Genomic DNA, 18,157 nt, shown 5'->3' with positions numbered 1-18,157 from the left:
TTCCCTGTAAAAAGTTCATACTTTTAATTGCTTTTAAATCTGTGAATGGCTTAGATACATTGTTAACACGCTCACTGGACAGACCTGTAGAGCATTAGCTTTTCAATGTGGATACTGGAGAACATGTTATATTAAAATATGGCTTAAGAAGTGTCACATTTCCATTTTATACCCACAAACCTGTGTGTATGTGTATTAGTTGACCATACCAGTTTGTGAATCTCGCTCTCCAGGTTCTGGATGCAGTCTAGCTTCCTCTTGCGACAGCGCTGGGCAGCAATGCGATTTTTGCTGCGCCTGCGGATGTCATGGATGAATTCCAACTGTTCTGAGTTCAGTTTATGCATCTTGATGAGAATCTGGAAGTCATTGCGTGGCAAGTTGGTGATCTGGTCCACAGGAAAAGGCAGCTTCACCTACAAAAACCAGGTCTTTATTGCAGTCTATTTAATTTTAAACCAAATGAATCAGGACTGTTGCCATGGAAATTAAGAAAACTATATTTTATGCTTAAGATATTTTCTATTTACATTTACAAATATAGTTTATATAAAATGCTGTTTGGAAGTCTGCGAACCCTCAAATGTTTCCTTTTTTATTTTTATTTTGCAAAAATATGACCTAAAACATTAGATTTTAACCTGTCCTAAAATTAGATGAAGTGAACTCAATCAAAAAAAAAAAATCAGACTCTTCACGTATTTATACAAGAAAATTATTTAACATACATATCTGCAATTTTTCTATATCTACGACTTCAGTGGGATCACACACTCTGATCTTTTCTCTGCTTTTTGCAGATGATCTGGTTTTGTTGGTGTCACCAAGTGACAACCACGAGCCTGCACTGTTGAGAAGATGTAACTGAGATGAGAAATGGCATTTCTAACTCTGGAGTCATGGCTCTCACCCGAGTGGCTGTCCCAAGTGGAGATGTTCAGCTGTCTCAGGGTCTTGGTCATAAATCATTATATTAAGTGGTGCCCCCAGTAAAGTACTTAACTATAAATTTGAATATTTTTACACTGTGAATATAAGACTTCAACATAGAAAGACTTATTATAGACATAACTGTTATTAGTATGTGTTCAGAAATGGAAGAAGTATCAATTGCTGCAGTTGCATGTTGTCAGATGGAGTGCACTGTGATATAAAATCCACTAGATGTCAGTATTAGTATTGCTGTTTGTGCACCAGCTCAGGCACAAAGAACAGAGACTATCGGCTTACCTTTCTATGCAACTCTGCCTTATCAAAACGGTTATAGTTCTGTGTATTCTTCTTCTTTCCATGGAAACACACTGACATTTTTTTTTATCTATTGACTGAATAAATAAAAGACTCATAAACAAATTTCAATGCATCTGATTTAAAATACTAAGGCATTGACAGCATGTGTATGTTGACCACTTCTTTTTTCTCTTAGCTTTACATTGCATCAGAACAGTCCACTACAACAGCACAAACTGTTCTCTTCAAACAAGCAATGCTCAGCACAACAATGCCAACATTCAAGTATGGTATCATTTATTGCGCTGACAATGGGAAGAGGCACTTATTTGCTCACAACCTGTCACAAAAATATACCATTTGCACCCATTTCTTTTGTTGAACTTAGGAAAAATATGAAAGATATCCCATTTTGACAGCTATAAAATTTAATTTTTGATCCAACAAGGTGATTCGAGCTATTATATTTTATATCGGCATGGGGTGCTATGTTTAACCTGGACAAACTGGACACGGTTTGAACTGAGGAGAAAAGAAGAAGTGACAGGCTCAAAAACGGCAAATGAATACTATCTGAAAGTCACTTTCTTTGAAAAAGACCTAACACAGGACGTCAGAGATGCATGTGGCCCTTCAGCTGATTCACAAACTGTTCGTAAATGGTCTCAGTGGAAGGGTGGCTGGAGAGAAGCCATTCCTCAGTAAAGGCTATAGGGAGCAACGACCTAGGTATGCCACACTATACAAGAACTGGACTGAACATCAGTGCCGATGGGTCTTATACAGTGGTCAGGTTTTGATCCACACGGCAATATCATCTGGAAAGAGTCTGTTTAGCAAAAGCTTCATTTGTCAGTATGAAACCATCCCAAACACACTAACAATGTAGTAAAAGCACAACTGGCTAGAAAAACACACAGTCGGCCCATCAGTCACGGACTGGCCTCCAACATTTGCTCAGTACTGTATATATTCATAACCTGCATAACTGGAGCTTGGGTCAGCAGATGGGAGATGTGGGCAGCACATCCATGGACATCCTGCCTGCACTCTCTTCTTTGCCTTTTTGTGCAGTTTGGTATTTAAATTCATCAAACTTCACTATCTCTACTTCTGCTCTTGACATCGTCAGTTTTACACCTGCCTCCCTCTCAACATGTATTCTGTCTCGCTTCTACTGACTTTCATTCCTCTTCTTTTCTGCTGCAAACCAAATATATACAGTTCTGCTTTTATGCAGTTCTCATGCCAGAAAGACAGTTCCCAGACGACCTCAATGCCAACACACTGACATTTTAGCCAATGGAGTATAATAAAGAGCCATACTAACCTCAGGTCCAGAGATTCGAGAGGTGCCACTTTCACTGTCTCCCTCTGAGAAAGAGCCTGATTCATCACTGGAGTTCCCACCACTAGCACTGAATGTCTTTTCAGATTTAATCTTTGTGTAGTCTTGAGTGAGGACTACTTCATTGTGGGGATTCCTGTGCTCCACCATCCCAGCCAGGCAGTGAGGAAGTCCAGAAATTGAGCCTGACTGTGACGATGAGGAAAAGTCAAACTGGGACGAAGTAGAAGATGAGCTACCAATGGTTGCATCCTCTGGGTAAGAGTATGAGGCACGGGGGCTGGAAATCTGGTTGCATGATGTAGAAGTAGTAGGAGAGTCCACTGATGTTTTCATTGAAACGGGGCAGCTGGTAATAAGGAATGACTGACTAGAGGGAAGGGATTCCTCCTGCATCAAGGTTGAGATGGCCTCATCAACATATGTATGGGACAGCATATGTTGCTTGATAGGCACAGAAGAGAAAATGACACTGCGTCTGTCCAGCTTCCCTTCATGCTTAGACACCGAATTTTCAAGGTTTCTACTTATACCAGTAAGTGCTGCTGGTATCACATTGGCAATGCCAGTGTTGAGGTCAACTTCATCCAGAGATTCCCTCTTGGTTTGTGGTCTCTGTATGACCAGTTCTTTGTAATGGTTGAGAGACAGTTGGTTGCTTAGTAGCTGCTGAATGGTGGTGCTTGGCATGCTGCTGAGACCACCTCTCTGGAGGTATGAATGCAAACAGGAAGAGTATGATACTTGGCTGGAAGATTGCACATCTTCTACTGGAACCTCTTCTACCTCTAACTCCATCTCCAATACCTCCTCAGTACACAAGTCTGAGTTGCTGTCATTCCTTTCATCTCCTTCTTCCTCAAATAAACAGGGTTCTTCTTTGATCCTGGAGGGAGTAAGACGTGTTTGCGGAACAGCGCTACTGTCGGTGAAGTGTGAGCTCAGAGGGCTAATTGAGGTATGGTTAACCAAAATGATGTCATTACTAATATGATGGTTCTCTACATTGTGCTTGTTGTCACAAACTGCATCCTGATATTTCTTATATTTTGGACACTGCGGCAGGTCAGCAAGAACATGACTGTCCTGCTGCCTTATTTCTGCAGAATCATAACAGGATATTTCCTCAGAAAAGATTGGATTCTCTGTTGTGATATGATCATCGTATTCCACCGTGCCATTATGGTTAGGTTGGCTGTCATTCTTAAGCTGGGCTTGAAGGAACCGGAAGCAAGAGTCCTCCAAATTATGGATACCTAGGACGTCCGCGCACACAATTACTTCATGGATGTTTTCCTGACTTAAAACCAGCTTGGCGGTGTAGGCAAACTGAAGCAGTGGAGCGAAACCTTTGGCTGTCACCTGTGGAACAGAATTGAGGAGTCAAATTAAAGAATGAAAAACATCTACAGTGGGGCAAAAAAGTATTTAGTCAGCCACCGATTGTGCAAGTTCCCCCACCTAAAATGATGACAGAGGTCAGTAATTTGCACCAGAGGTACACTTCAACTGTGAGAGACAGAATGTGAAAAAAAAATCCATGAATCCACATGGTAGGATTTGTAAAGAATTTATTCGTAAATCAGGGTGGAAAATAAGTATTTGGTCAATAACAAAAATACAACTCAATACTTTGTAACATAACCTTTGTTGGCAATAACAGAGGTCAAACGTTTACTATAGGTCTTTACCAGGTTTGCACACACAGTAGCTGGTATTTTGGCCCATTCCTCCATGCAGATCTTCTCGAGAGCAGTGATGTTTTGGGGCTGTCGCCGAGCAACACGGACTTTCAACTCCCGCCACAGATTTTCTATGGGGTTGAGGTCTGGAGACTGGCTAGGCCACTCCAGGACTTTCAAATGCTTCTTACGGAGCCACTCCTTTGTTGCCCGGGCGGTGTGTTTTGGATCATTGTCATGTTGGAAGACCCAGCCTGGTTTCATCTTCAAAGTTCTCACTGATGGAAGGAGGTTTTGGCTCAAAATCTCACGATACATGGCCCCATTCATTCTGTCCTTAACACGGATCAGTCGTCCTGTCCCCTTGGCAGAAAAACAGCCCCATAGCATGATGTTTCCACCCCCATGCTTCACAGTAGGTATGGTGTTCTTGGGATGCAACTCAGTATTCTTCTTCCTCCAAACACGACGAGTTGAGTTTATTCCAAAAAGTTCTACTTTGGTTTCATCTGACCACATGACATTCTCCCAATCCTCTGCTGTATCATCCATGTGCTCTCTGGCAAACTTCAGACGGGCCTGGACATGCACTGGCTTCAGCAGCGAACACGTCTGGCACTGCGGGATTTGATTCCCTGCCGTTGTAGTGTGTTACTGATGGTGACCTTTGTTACTTTGGTCCCAGCTCTCTGCAGGTCATTCACCAGGTCCCCCCGTGTGGTTCTGGGATCTTTGCTCACCGTTCTCATGATCATTTTGACCCCACGGGATGAGATCTTGCGTGGAGCCCCAGATCGAGGGAGATTATCAGTGGTCTTGTATGTCTTCCATTTTCTGATGATTGCTCCCACAGTTGATTTTTTCACACCAAGCTGCTTGCCTATTGTAGATTCACTCTTCCCAGTCTGGTGCAGGTCTACAATACTTTTCCTGGTGTCCTTCGAAAGCTCTTTGGTCTTGGCCATGGCGGAGTTTGGAGTCTGACTGTTTGAGGCTGTGGACAGGTGTCTTTTATACAGATGATGAGTTCAAACAGGTGCCATTCATACAGGTAACGAGTGGGGGACAGAAAAGCTTCTTACAGAAGACGTTACAGGTCTGTGAGAGCCAGAGATTTTCCATGTTTGAGGTGACCAAATACTTATTTTCCACCCTGATTTACCAATAAATTCTTTACAAATCCTACCGTGTGAATTCATGGATTTTTTTTTCACATTCTGTCTCTCACAGTTGAAGTGTACCTCTGGTGCAAATTACTGACCTCTGTCATCATTTTAGGTGGGGGAACTTGCACAATCGGTGGCTGACTAAATACTTTTTTGCCCCACTGTATTTAAAAATTAGATCATATTATATCGATGCAAATTTCTTTTGGAAGACCAGATCACAGCTAACACCAAAAGCTGAGCTAGCAAACCTCAACACCTCCCCTAAATATGGACTGAAGTCAAATCTTCAGTATCACTACACTAATCACTGTCACTCCCTCCCTCAGTTACTTGCCATATACAAGCAGTGACCTTACATCAGGACAAGCAAGCCAAACACTGCTCGTCAAGTGAAATCCTAAAATTTAACATCAATTATAACCAAATCAGAAGTGAAGCACCATTTTTTTTCAATTACTGTGGCCACAGTTAGCTTTTGTCTTTGGAAGCACATTTAAGTGTGTTTGACTTGAATCTACTGGAAACTCTTGCATTTATTGTTTTTATAGGTGTGTCCATGCCCCGTTTACCATCTTAATATTTTTTGATTTTCCTATAGATATAGACAGTTAACACACAATGCTCAACTCTTTTAAGTCAGCTCTGTTATCTTCTGCTTCTAAATTCAGGTAAAATAGAGGTTATTGTACTTGGCCCTAAAAAATATGTTTATACACCACTTTGCATTTAATCGTTACTTATTATTAATATCTGTCTCTCTTCCACAGCATGCTTGTTCTGTCTTCCTCACTTCACCCCAAATCGGTCATGGCAGATGGCCGCCACTCTCTGAGCCTTGTTCTGCCAAAGTTTTCTTCCTGTTAAAAGGGAGTTTTTTTCTTCCCACTGTCCCCAAGCACTTGCTCACAGGGAGTTATCTGATTGTTGGGGTTTTTCTGTCTTCTCTGTATCATCGCAGCGCCTTGAAGCAACTGTGATTTGGTTCTATATAAATAAAACTGAATTACATTTTTGTTATCAATATTTTAATATACAGTGAAAAAATTCCCAGCACTTCACTTGTACCACGTTTTGTCATATTACAGCTTTATTCCAAAGTACACCACATTGCCAAAGGTATTCATGTTTGCAGACAAGCTAGTTCCTGGTGACCATACAGGAGCAGTAATGATAGCCAGAGGCCTCAGGAAAGCACTTGCATGACTGTGTGGGGTCATCTAATGTGTGTCACTACGGTATAACGTCAGGTAAGGCCTATAAAACAACTGGAGCACTGTTATTACTTTCCGGATGCACTGCATAGTACTTATTTCAGTTGAAATGTGGCCTGTTTTTTGAGTAAATCTGTGTTTTTAGAGATATGTAGAAAAGTAATCACACACCACAGTACACAAGTGTACTATATTACACATCTCCAACTACTGCATAAGCTTTGCTGAAAATACCAAGTGCTATAATTTAAGGGCACTTACAAACTCTTTGCTATAGGACAAACACTGGCATAAGAATCACAGAGTACAGGGGGACACTAACAGCACTATGTAAATAAAACATTTTTCCAAAGAAAAAATAAATTTTCCAAAATGATGTAACAACTGTAACGACGGAGTGCAGATCATCATCCTATTATATCCACTAATTTCAGACAACTTTTAACATCACATTTGACTAGAATACTATAGGAGTTCATGGTCAGCTCAGTTACTTCAACGTGTCCAAGTCGTGTGGCTGAAAAACAATGAGGTATAATGCTTGTAGCTGTGAGAGACCAAGAACAGTGTATTATGTGTACACACGGGCTGATATAATATTTAGTAGCTTTAAACTTATAATACATAATAAATCTATTAATTTAGTCACAGAGTGCTTATGAAACTGGAAGAGATCAATTACAACACTCTTCCTCATAGTAAAAGAAGAAAAAGGAGATGGCACATAACAGTTGGGGGTTAGATATTGTGAGCTGATAATTGTGCCCCATAAGTGACCAATCAACCACTGTCATGGTTATTTTTTCACATTTCTGATTTACTCATTCTTGTCTGGATCCCAGGCAGCACGGTGGCACGGTGGTTAGCACTGTTGCCGCACAGCAAGAAGGTCCTGAGTTCAATTCCACCATCAGGCCGGGGTCTTTCTGTGTGGAGTTTGCATGTTCTCCCCGTGTTTGCGTGGGTTCCCTCCGGGTACTCCGGCTTCTTCCCAAAGACATGCACTTTGTGGGGATAGGTTAATTGGATAATCCAAATTGTCACTAGGTGTGAATGAATGTGAGTGTGAATGGTTGTCTGTCCCTGTGTGTTGGCCCTGTGACAGACTGGCGACCTGTCCAGGGTGTACCCCGCCTCTCGCCCTACAGACAGCTGGGATAGGCTCCAGCGCCCCCCGCGACCCTGAAAAGGATAAGCGGTAGCGAATGGATGGATTGTCTGGATCCCTTCACTTCTTACCGTTATTCATCCTTCAACTCTTTTGCATTAGGTTTACTTTAGAGTGGAGTTGTTAAGTGTGAATGTGATGGACAGGGTTTTTGACACAGTTACAAAATGTATACGTTTACTCTATGTGGGTGTGTGTATGTGCTTGTTCAGTAACATGTGTGTATAATGGTATTTATATAACATAAGTCTATTGTGAGCTAGCATCGTCTACAGCTCTCTATTGTTGAGATAGGTGGGAAAGTGTATTACCTGTCATCACATCTTCAGAGAAGGTAAAAGGTCTTAACATCCAGCCTTTTAGGTTAAAATACAGAGTGCTAAAACAGAGTTTATCTATACATGCTCTTGCTAATAATAAATCATCTTTATTCTTAGTTAACAATATAATGAAAGTAGAAGTCTGATTAATATTTTGAACGAGAAATGCATTTTAAATAATGACAGCGTCTGTTTTAATGCTTTAAGGGATTTTGTGTGCACCGACATGACCTTGGCAGATTAGTATCGTGATCAATATACTCAATACTTGTACATGAATAGTAAAAAGAAGAATTATTCTTATGGACAATGTCAGTACTGCAGACATCCACGGCACTCTACACTGTCACACTGTTGTGTCTTGTGTAAATGTTTTCAGGTTCTCAGAACATCGCACTTCTCTTTTTCTCATGCCCATTTATACCAGTTGTTGTCACTCTTACAAATAGAAGTTGTCATGAAATTCTCTGTTAATAAAGTCTGCAATGCGATCAGCTGTGGCCAAGGCATAGTGACAAATGAATGTCCTTCACCTGAGAAATAAAAGGCTATACAACATTCTACAGTAAAATTCTGAGCACCTGAATCTAAATGTGAGCATAAACCACAAAACTTCCATCACAAAGTGGAGGGCCTTTTTTGTTTCAGCTTTTTGTGCACTTGGCAGTTTACTAGGGTATGACATGGGGTGTGAAATGTTAATGGCTTGTCAATGACATAACCGTTCCAAGATTTGAGAGTAGGAGATGGTGCAACAGCTTAAACTTATGATTTCTTTGTGGAGGGAACAGTTTGTTTCAAATTTTGTTACTTCAATGCTGATGTGGAGGTTTGTCTGAGTGTTGGTGACCTTGTGCTGTGTCCACTGAGGTTGAGGAAACGTGGTTAGGAGACAGGAGGTAACTTTTAGGGCTATTTAACCTTATCCCTTAGTGACTCAATGGAGGAAACGTCTGGAGGAAAAGTTGCTTAAAAAGTGTTGCCAATGCTTATCTACACTGAAAGCAAGTCAAGCCCCCTCAACCCCCTCATTGAGATCATTAACAAGACTGGCTATGGATATTGTCTATGGAATAGTGCAATCATTAGCCACCTCCTCTACATTGATGGCACCAAGCTGTATGCCAGGAGTGACCAAGATATCAATTTACTGATGCATACCACTAGAATCTACAGCAATGAGCTGGGATAATAAAGTGTCCAAAGGAGGAAACAGAAGCCACTGACATCAAGACACAGAAGCTCCTCACCATGCATGGAGGGTTTCACCCCAAGTCCAGCACCCTGAGACTATACGCTAAGCAGAAGGAAGGAGGCTTAAAACTAGTGAATGTCACAACCACTATCCAGGATTAAACAACAAAGATCCATGAGGGAGAGTACCTGAGCTCGAAGGTTAAAGACCGACCGACTACAGGGCAAGGGGGGAATTATATACACGCATTCACGCACACACATATATATAAATCAACTCCACACTATGTGCCTATATTTTAATTAAACAACAAACAAAAAAAAAAACAATACAATGACAAAGTTCAGGCATGCTCATGGGTGTTGGTTGCCACAACAACAAAGAGACAACTGCAAATACTGATTGGTTTTGTTGTATACATGCTGTATTTCCTTACCAAAGCATTTCAGTACAGTACAACATTCATGTTGTATTACATGCCTCAGTGCAACATGGAGGCATGTAAGGCAGATTGCAATCACATAACTATATTCATCATTATGACAGATCTGGGGCATTACAGTGCTAGCCAGTGGTTCCCTAATGAGCATAGGAGTGGCAGTAACTAGGAGACTACTTCCATTAATACTCTTGCCTTATGTGCCAAAAAATAGCTCAATTTCTGCCAACCCTACTGTTCCATCCATTCTCCCTACCCCTCTTGAGCAAGAAAGGTTATGTTTTCTCCATGTTTTTTATCTGGTATACTCTTGAACATCAACCGGCATAGACGCGCAGCTCCACCGTCTCCTTTTCATGCTTTGTTTCTCCAAAACATGAAATGGTAATCCATTCCTGCATGCAGAAATTGCATTACCAGCAGAGGGAGATAATGTATTTAAAGCCCCGAAGTCAGTAGTGAGCAAAAAACATAGCAAGTACATTTGAGGGTCCTTAATCGTCAGAATCGATTAATCTAGGCAGCTAATATGTGTGTGCATGTAAATGTGTTGATAATGTCTGTGATTATTTTCCTGTTGGCCACCTCCATCTGTTGTTACTGCAGATTACTGCAACTTCTACATATGTGTATATTTTATGTTTTAGAAAGGCAAAGTGGGAAATGGACACGGTGGACCATAATAGCGTCCACTGTTTGTAACAGAAGCAGGAATTTCTCTGTCCATCTACTGTTAAATTTTACATTTTACAGGATTCAGGATGTGTTAAAACCCAAATTGCTGTGTATCAAGTGTATCCCCACATGCTTGCTATTAAAAGCCATTTTAGTCTTATAATTGTTTTCTCACAAACACATCTATGTTTATGTTGTCTATTAACTTGCAGTTGTTTACAAAAATCAATTCATTATAAAAATCTCAAATAACTATGAGAAAAACTGAATGTTCACCTGCGCATGTTCTTTTCCCACTGTTATTCTTGTATATGTACTGCTGTGTGCTGTGGTGCATGGGGAAGCTGTACTCTCTCAGAGATAACAGTACATTAAAAAAAAGAGTGACCTGAAACCAAGAGGAGAAAAATCATTCTTTATTTTAAAACAAGATTAATATAATCATCGATTAAAACAACAACAAATACAGCAAATCATATTCAAGTAATAAATATTTTTTCTTACAAACAAAGCCCAAAATACTGGCAAATATAGTGTTCGCTTCATAAGCTTGAAACACTCAGGGATATGAGTCTTATGGTCAGGGTGCTGCCTTAGTGCAAAGTTTTCAGGCTGAATTATCCTGAGATGCCTGAGCTGGCAGAGTTAAGAGAGAGAAAGAAAATGTTAGACATACCAGTGTAGACCTGGACGGGTAAATGCATCAGGAGATAAGGTGTGATTTCTAACAACCAATTTGAATGATGTAAATGAATTAGTTGTTGATGGTAAACAGTGTGCCATCAGTTACTATGAATTTGTGTGCTCAATATACACTAAAAAAAGAGTGTGTGGTAACATACGTAATACAGCTGTATAAAACTGCTTTATTAGATGATTCTTCTTTTCAGAGCTGGTGTCATATTTTAAACTTACCTTGTCGTTTTAGTCTCATTCTGAGTCCTCCGCCTTCCCTCTGTTTCTGTCATCAGCTGAGCTGTAACGTCACACAGATGCTAACAGTCAACTGTATACAAAACTTCTCAAAAATACTGTTTTTTTTATTTAAAGCCATATATCAGAAAAATAGCTATCAGTTTCCCTGATTGTTGTGCAGTTATCATACCAGTTTGTACATAGCAGAGGATAAATGACTTTAAACAGACCAGACAGCTTAATTCCTCAATGCTATATTTAGCTAATATTTCACTTGGTCAACACAGCAAAAAATCACAACTGAAAGCTTTTCTTTCTGATTTCATAACATTTAAAAAACCCGAGCTCAAACTTCTTACCTTCTAAAAGTGCATCTGAAACTTCGGTGCTGGCACAGCTGTTACTAACTTCCAGGAACTATTTGCGAGGCTCCATGATCCACCATTGCTGTAAAAAATGGTCCATTGGAGTGAATGGAGATGACAAGACTGTAGTTTCAACAGCTTTGCTATGTATGGCTTTCTGCATTTGAACTGAAACAATGCTGCCCCTTAATCGCCTGGCTGGTGTTTCAGTGCCTGTAACTTCTTATAACTAAAGTACCTGGACCTTTCACCCAGGAACATAAGAAAATGTTTTTTCAGATTGCTGGGTAGCTATTTTGACATATTTGACTTTTTTTTTAAAAAAAATAAGACAGAAAGAAAAAGAAAAGAGAGAAAGAAGGAAGCTGTGTACTTTAAAGTAAGCAAACAGATTTTACTTATCTACCTGTATGTTTATGTTTAGTCCTGTTAAGCCACATCTGTAAGCTGTCACTTCTATTTGTTTTTAACTCACTCAGATCTTTATTGCTTTATAATGAGTCTTTTGACAATATTTTAACCGACCAGTTAATAAAACATTATTAACCAGTTATTAAGTTATTTCTTTCAATACTTTTCCAAATAATTTTGGAATGAGAAAAAGATAGAGAGGGAGATAACTAAGTTCTCAAAAGGCAGATGCCATGTAAAGGTAAATGCACTGGTCCTTGAATAGCACTTTTTTTTTTTTTACTGTACTTGAGCACTCAAATCACTACATACAACACAGCTCATTCACCCATTCTTACAAGCACTTGTATGTATGCAGGCAGCACAATGGCACAGTGGTTAGCACTGTTGCCTCACAGACAAAGACATGCACTTTGTGGGGATGGGTTAATTGAAAAGTCTAAATTGCCCATAGGAGTGAATGTGAGTGCGAATGGTTGTCTGTCCCTGTGTGTTGGCCCTGCGACAGACTGGCGACCTGTCCAGGGTGTACCCCGCCTCCCGCCCTATGACAGCTGGGATAGACTCCAGCATCCCCCTGCGACCCTGAAAAGGATAAGCGGAAGCAAATGGATGGATGGATGATAGATGCATCAGAGAGCCACTTGGGATTCAGTATCTTGTCAAATTAAACTTGAATGCAACAAACCTTCTGATTAGTAGATAATCTACTTCCTGAGCTACAACCACCCCTATGTACTATAATACTGCTGTAATACAACATTACTTTTTAGTACATTTAAATTTGCTATATTTGTCCTTCAAAACATTTTAAAATGAAGAAAGAATCTACTGCTGGCATAAGACCCGTTCATTGCTGCCCTTAAAACCACACTGTGGTTAAATGACAAATTACCGAATGATGCGAGTTACTTTTAAAATGACAACGCACTTCCTGTATCTCAAGATTTAATTCTGTTAACAAACAAACCACAAGAGAAAACTTCTGAAATAAAAATGTTACCTGCCAAATTACTTTTAATGAGTCATACAAACAAAGCAGAACAACAAATAAAAGCATTTAAACCAAGACTATCCTAAATTTAGAGTCTCAGTGAGCATGCAAAGTTCTGTTGGTCAAAGATGTTTGGGCATTTGTAGACACCTACCTCTCCTTTTTGCTGCGGTCTTGGCCAACACCGTATTACACACTCAATACCATTTTTAATACTGCAGAGAAAATTCTGACCCCATCCTGCAAAACCACAAGTGACAGTGAAGAAGTCACATTAAGTTTACTTCTTACTTCTTCTTCTTTAATTAATTTTCCCAATTATTTAAATAAATATTTAAGATTAAGTTCACAAATTATTGTGATAATTATTATTTAGATAAATATAATTATTTACATAATTCCTTTAGAACTTAACAAAGGGTAAAACTGTAAAATTCCTTTAAATTTTAATAATTAAATGCATCTGTCTGGAGCAGTGCTATGCATTTCTGATCTGTCAGGAAGCGTGGGATGAGGCAAATACAGCACTCAGAACCCAGCAGACTAAAGTGAAAACTAACCTTTAATAAAGTTGTATACAGATGTCAATGATACAGTAAAACACAGGTTCGCAGAGGGAAAAAAATCCAGCAAACACTAAATTTCTCCAGACTACAGGGATTATATGACAGAAGGTTCACAAACAATCTGAAAAAAAAAAAATCCAAAGAAAATAGGTTCTAAATACACACAAGGGAATTAAGGTAAGTAGAGATGGGAAATAAAGTACAGCTAAAACTAATTAACACAGTGATACAAATGGAAGAAAACTGAATGCAACATACAACAACAGACAGTTGACTAACAAAATAAAATAGGAAGGGAGAAACAATCATTTCAAACAGGGAGGAACGGACTACAGATTGAATAATAATAAGGGCTGCACATATGCATTTCGGAATAAAAACACTGTGGTATAATAGCTAGCTAATGCTACTGAATTTAGGTTAGAAATACTTGCCTTGCAGATGCACTACGTTCCGTGGTGCCCACTGCTGACTGTGAATGGTCCTTTTTTCTCACTCTAAACTCACTATTGTTACTTTTATAAAAACATTTTTAAAATGTTCCCCCGTTCATGCTGCTTATCTGAAAAAAACGCTATAAGATGACACTAAATTATATTGTATTTTTAATAATGCGAGCCTGTAATTTTGCAGGCATCTTATATGTATTGCTCAAACTCAATAAACTTGCAGATTCATTAAGAATAATATAGAATATGCATGCTATTGCAATAGTATTAGAAAGGCAATGCATTTCTATTATTATTACTTAATAGAAAATAATATAATAATACTATATTATTTTAAGATAGGCAAGTAAAATTAAATACACCATTTGTGATATTACCATACCTTTTAACAGTTTACTAATTCTTGCAGATATTATGTCCTAATGATCGTAGCGTATGTATATATGTATGTTTGTATATTCCCCATCTCCTTTTAGACTAGTTGACCAAGCTTGATGAAACTTTGCTTAAACAATGCCTAAAGCAATGTGAATGCCAACATCTATATGACGTATATAAGTATTTCATACACATCACAAAAATATATTTGACAGCTCAACTGAGCACCAAATGGAATACCATAGTATAAAGAGGAACGTCAGAATACAGAATGAAATTTCAGATTGGAGTAGTGCCCCAATAATATGTATCATAGCATCATACTATAATGATTTATATGCAAGTTCTTTAAACTTAAGATGAAGAAAAACTACAATATCTACAGTTACGCCATTATAAATAAGGATAAGTTGAGTTCATGGAGTTTTGTGATTTCTTTGTGTTGTAATTGTAACCCAGTGAGTTTACACGACTCAGTAATGCACTACAACATTGTTATTGTTAATTGTGATTCATCATTACTCTGTTAATCACTGAGTTGAGCTAAAGTAAATCAATAATAAAATATAAATAATATAAATATAAAAATAAAACTCCAGAGAGTATATTTGACACCCCTACTGGTTAGGAAGGAACAAGCCCCGCCTTCCCCTGCTCTGTACGGTAGTGATGGGATTTCTGGCTCTTTTTAGAGAACCGGCTCTTTCGGCTCGGCTCACTAAAAAGAGTTTTGTTGTGTTTTGTTGCTTTAATTAATTAATTTTCAACAACAATATAAAATTATGCACAAAAGGAATTAGTAATGTAAAAAAACGTGGTTTTCTTTATGTATTGTTGAGCTAGTTAATAGGTATGCCCTCATTGTCATCTGTTGTGATTTTATTTTGAAAGGATGCTTCCTGTTATGCTGCGGAGTATACACGAGAGTTCAATAAACAAAGTCACCTTTTGGTGTGAATGTTCCGGTAAAAGCCGATGCCCCACGTGTGATTATTCCTCTGTCTAGACAATAAGTATCTTTAATATTCATGCAGATTCTGCTGGAAGACCCGTCTCTGCTAACAGGTTATGGGCCCAGGAAAATATTGAAGCTACGCCAGGGGAAAGTTTACCACCAGAAAAGTCGCAAGGTACAGCGTGTTCGGTGAGGACTAGCATGCTAAGTTAGCACCATGAGTAAGCGTGCAGGTGAAGTGGCCGATGGGTAAGGTTGGTTTTTGACGGAGACGAGAAGAATTATGAACTGTGGGAGACAAGTTTTTTGGGACATCTTAGATTACAAGGTCTGAAAGACACAATATTTAAAAGTGATGACGAAGATGAGGACGACGAAGATAAGAATGCCCAGGCCTATGCAGAGAGAAAGAAGCTGCCGATGATGGACGCGAGGCATTGAAAATTTTACGAGACTATTATGCGGGAAAAGGTAAACCAAGAATTATCAGCCTTTATCAGAGAAGTCAGAGAACTGACTTCTCTGAAGAAAGCAAGCAGTGAAAGCGTCACCGAGTACATCATACGCGCAGAGACATTTATTACAGCCCTGAGAAATGCTGGAGAGACACTTAGTGATGGTCTGCTTGTAGCGATGGTGTTAAAATGTTTACCAGAAGCATTTAAACCTTTTTCTCTTCACATTACGCAAAGTGAATCAGAAATCAAGTTTGCGGAATTTAAAACAAAACTCCGCAGCTAACAACAAGAACAAGAGGATAACATCATGAAGGCGAGAGTGCAACCCAACGCGAGACCCGCAGCAGCTGCTAGTGATCACAGGAGAGACATGTCAGACATAGTCTGTTTTAAGTGTGGCCAGCGGGGACACAAGGCCAGAGCATGCCGCTACAAACAGTGGTGCGGTCACTGTAGAAGCAACACCCATCGAGAGTCAACTTGCAGGAGACGACAACGGAATGATGAAGCGCGCACAGCCTCGGAGGAGGGCGGCAACGCAGAGAGCGACGACGCCTATGTCTTCCGGATGAGCGATGACTACCCGGTATGAGGTGCCGTAAGGGACATTATTACTGAAACACTCTCACACACACTACTGAAATTTTAGCTCTCACACACACAACTGAAACGCTCTCACACACACAACTGAAACGCTCTCACACACACTACTGAAATTTTAGCTCTCACACACACTACTGAAATTTTAGCTCTCACACACACTACTGAAACGCTCTCACACACACTACTGAAATTTTAGCTCTCACACACACTACTGAAACGCTCTCACACACACTACTGAAACGCTCTCACACACACCACTGAAACCAGAGGCATTTCTGCTGAACAGGAAGTTGTTTCCTGACAAGGAAACTGATGGAAAAAGTGGTATATTTCAAAACACTACAAGGATTTCTACTCAGCAACCTGCTAGTACAGCAGTCCCCAACCTTTTTTGCGCCACGTAAACAATATAAAAATAAAAAAACGATAAATACTATGAAAACCATAAATAGAAATGTGTTCGAATTTTTGTGGAGGAATAAAACCCATTACATAGAAAGATCTCAGCTTGTGAAGGGATACAATAAAGGTGGTATCAAAACTCCAGAATTGGAATTTATGGTTGGCACCCTTAGAATTAAATGGTTAAAATCTTGTCTGTCACAGCCAGACTCTACTTAGCTCCACATCCCATGATTCTTGTTTAATAAAATAGTATACAGGATTAGACTTTATTTTGAAATGTGATTTTGCGGCAAATAAAATCCCCATAAAGATATCAAACTTTCCAAAACAGACGTTGCATTTTTGGGAAAATGAGATTTACCCACAACTTCTCCCCATAATTCAACCTTATGGAATAATAGGGTAATAACACTTAATCAAAAATCAATTTTCAAGAGTGACTGGTTTGAACAAAAATATTATATTCATAACAGATTTGTTGGATGATAACGGTGTCATTCTAAGTTACACAGACTTTTCAGAAAAATATTGTCTAAACTGTTCTCAAAGAGAATATAACAAATTTTGTGAACTGGTCCCACTGCCTCTGCTTCATTTGATTAAAATTTTTATGATATACAATAATTTCTCATCAGTGCTCCCAAATTTATTGCTAGGGCAATGTCAGCTGTTTGATAAAAATGCAATAAGAAATTTGTTAGTAGTTTCTTCAAAGACAAAATATTTCATAGTTACAACAGAATGGTTACATGGCATGGTTCTAATTTAGTTATTTCATATACACTGGATAAAGCATACTAAAAATTTATGAAATAGCCTATTCTACCTAAAGTTAAAGAAACACACTTTAAACAAAACTAATACTGTGGCAGAATTTCTAAAAAAAAAAAGAGATTTGGCTTTGAGGTGGATCAGTGTTCTTTTTGTACTGATGAAAATGAAACCCTAGAACATCTTTTTTTTCCTATGCCCTATCACACAATGTATTTGGTGCAACTTAAAAAATTGGATTTCCCTAAATATTAATGATGTGCCACTGTTTGAATTACATCATAATTTTTTTTATATGGATCATCTAGCATTGGATGTCTCAGACATTATTAACATCATCATACTTTTGAGTAAATATCATATCCATTGTGCTAAATGGAGGAACGCTAAGCCTTCTCTCCCTGGTTTTATTGATGATTTTAAGATATTTTTCTTTGCTAAAAAAGACAA

General features: G+C 39.0%; 1 protein-coding gene across 1 annotated transcript in view; it reads right to left on the bottom strand.

Moving 5' to 3' along the window:
- bach2a (BTB and CNC homology 1, basic leucine zipper transcription factor 2a) overlaps positions 1 to 18,157 on the bottom strand; it is a 66,139-nt gene that overhangs the window by 9,014 nt on the left and 38,968 nt on the right. The window contains exons 3-4 of the mRNA XM_076877238.1: positions 2,561 to 3,940; positions 210 to 416 (exon numbers count right to left, since the gene is read on the bottom strand). Of these exons, the coding sequence (XP_076733353.1) occupies positions 210 to 416; positions 2,561 to 3,940 (1,587 nt within the window). The remainder of the gene's footprint in view (positions 1 to 209; positions 417 to 2,560; positions 3,941 to 18,157) is intronic.

This window comes from Maylandia zebra, linkage group LG19 (genome assembly GCF_041146795.1).
Source record: "Maylandia zebra isolate NMK-2024a linkage group LG19, Mzebra_GT3a, whole genome shotgun sequence".
Classification (NCBI taxonomy): domain Eukaryota; kingdom Metazoa; phylum Chordata; class Actinopteri; order Cichliformes; family Cichlidae; genus Maylandia; species Maylandia zebra.
The sequence above is the reverse complement of the archived record's forward strand: the minus strand, read 5'-3'. Positions and strand labels throughout refer to the sequence as shown.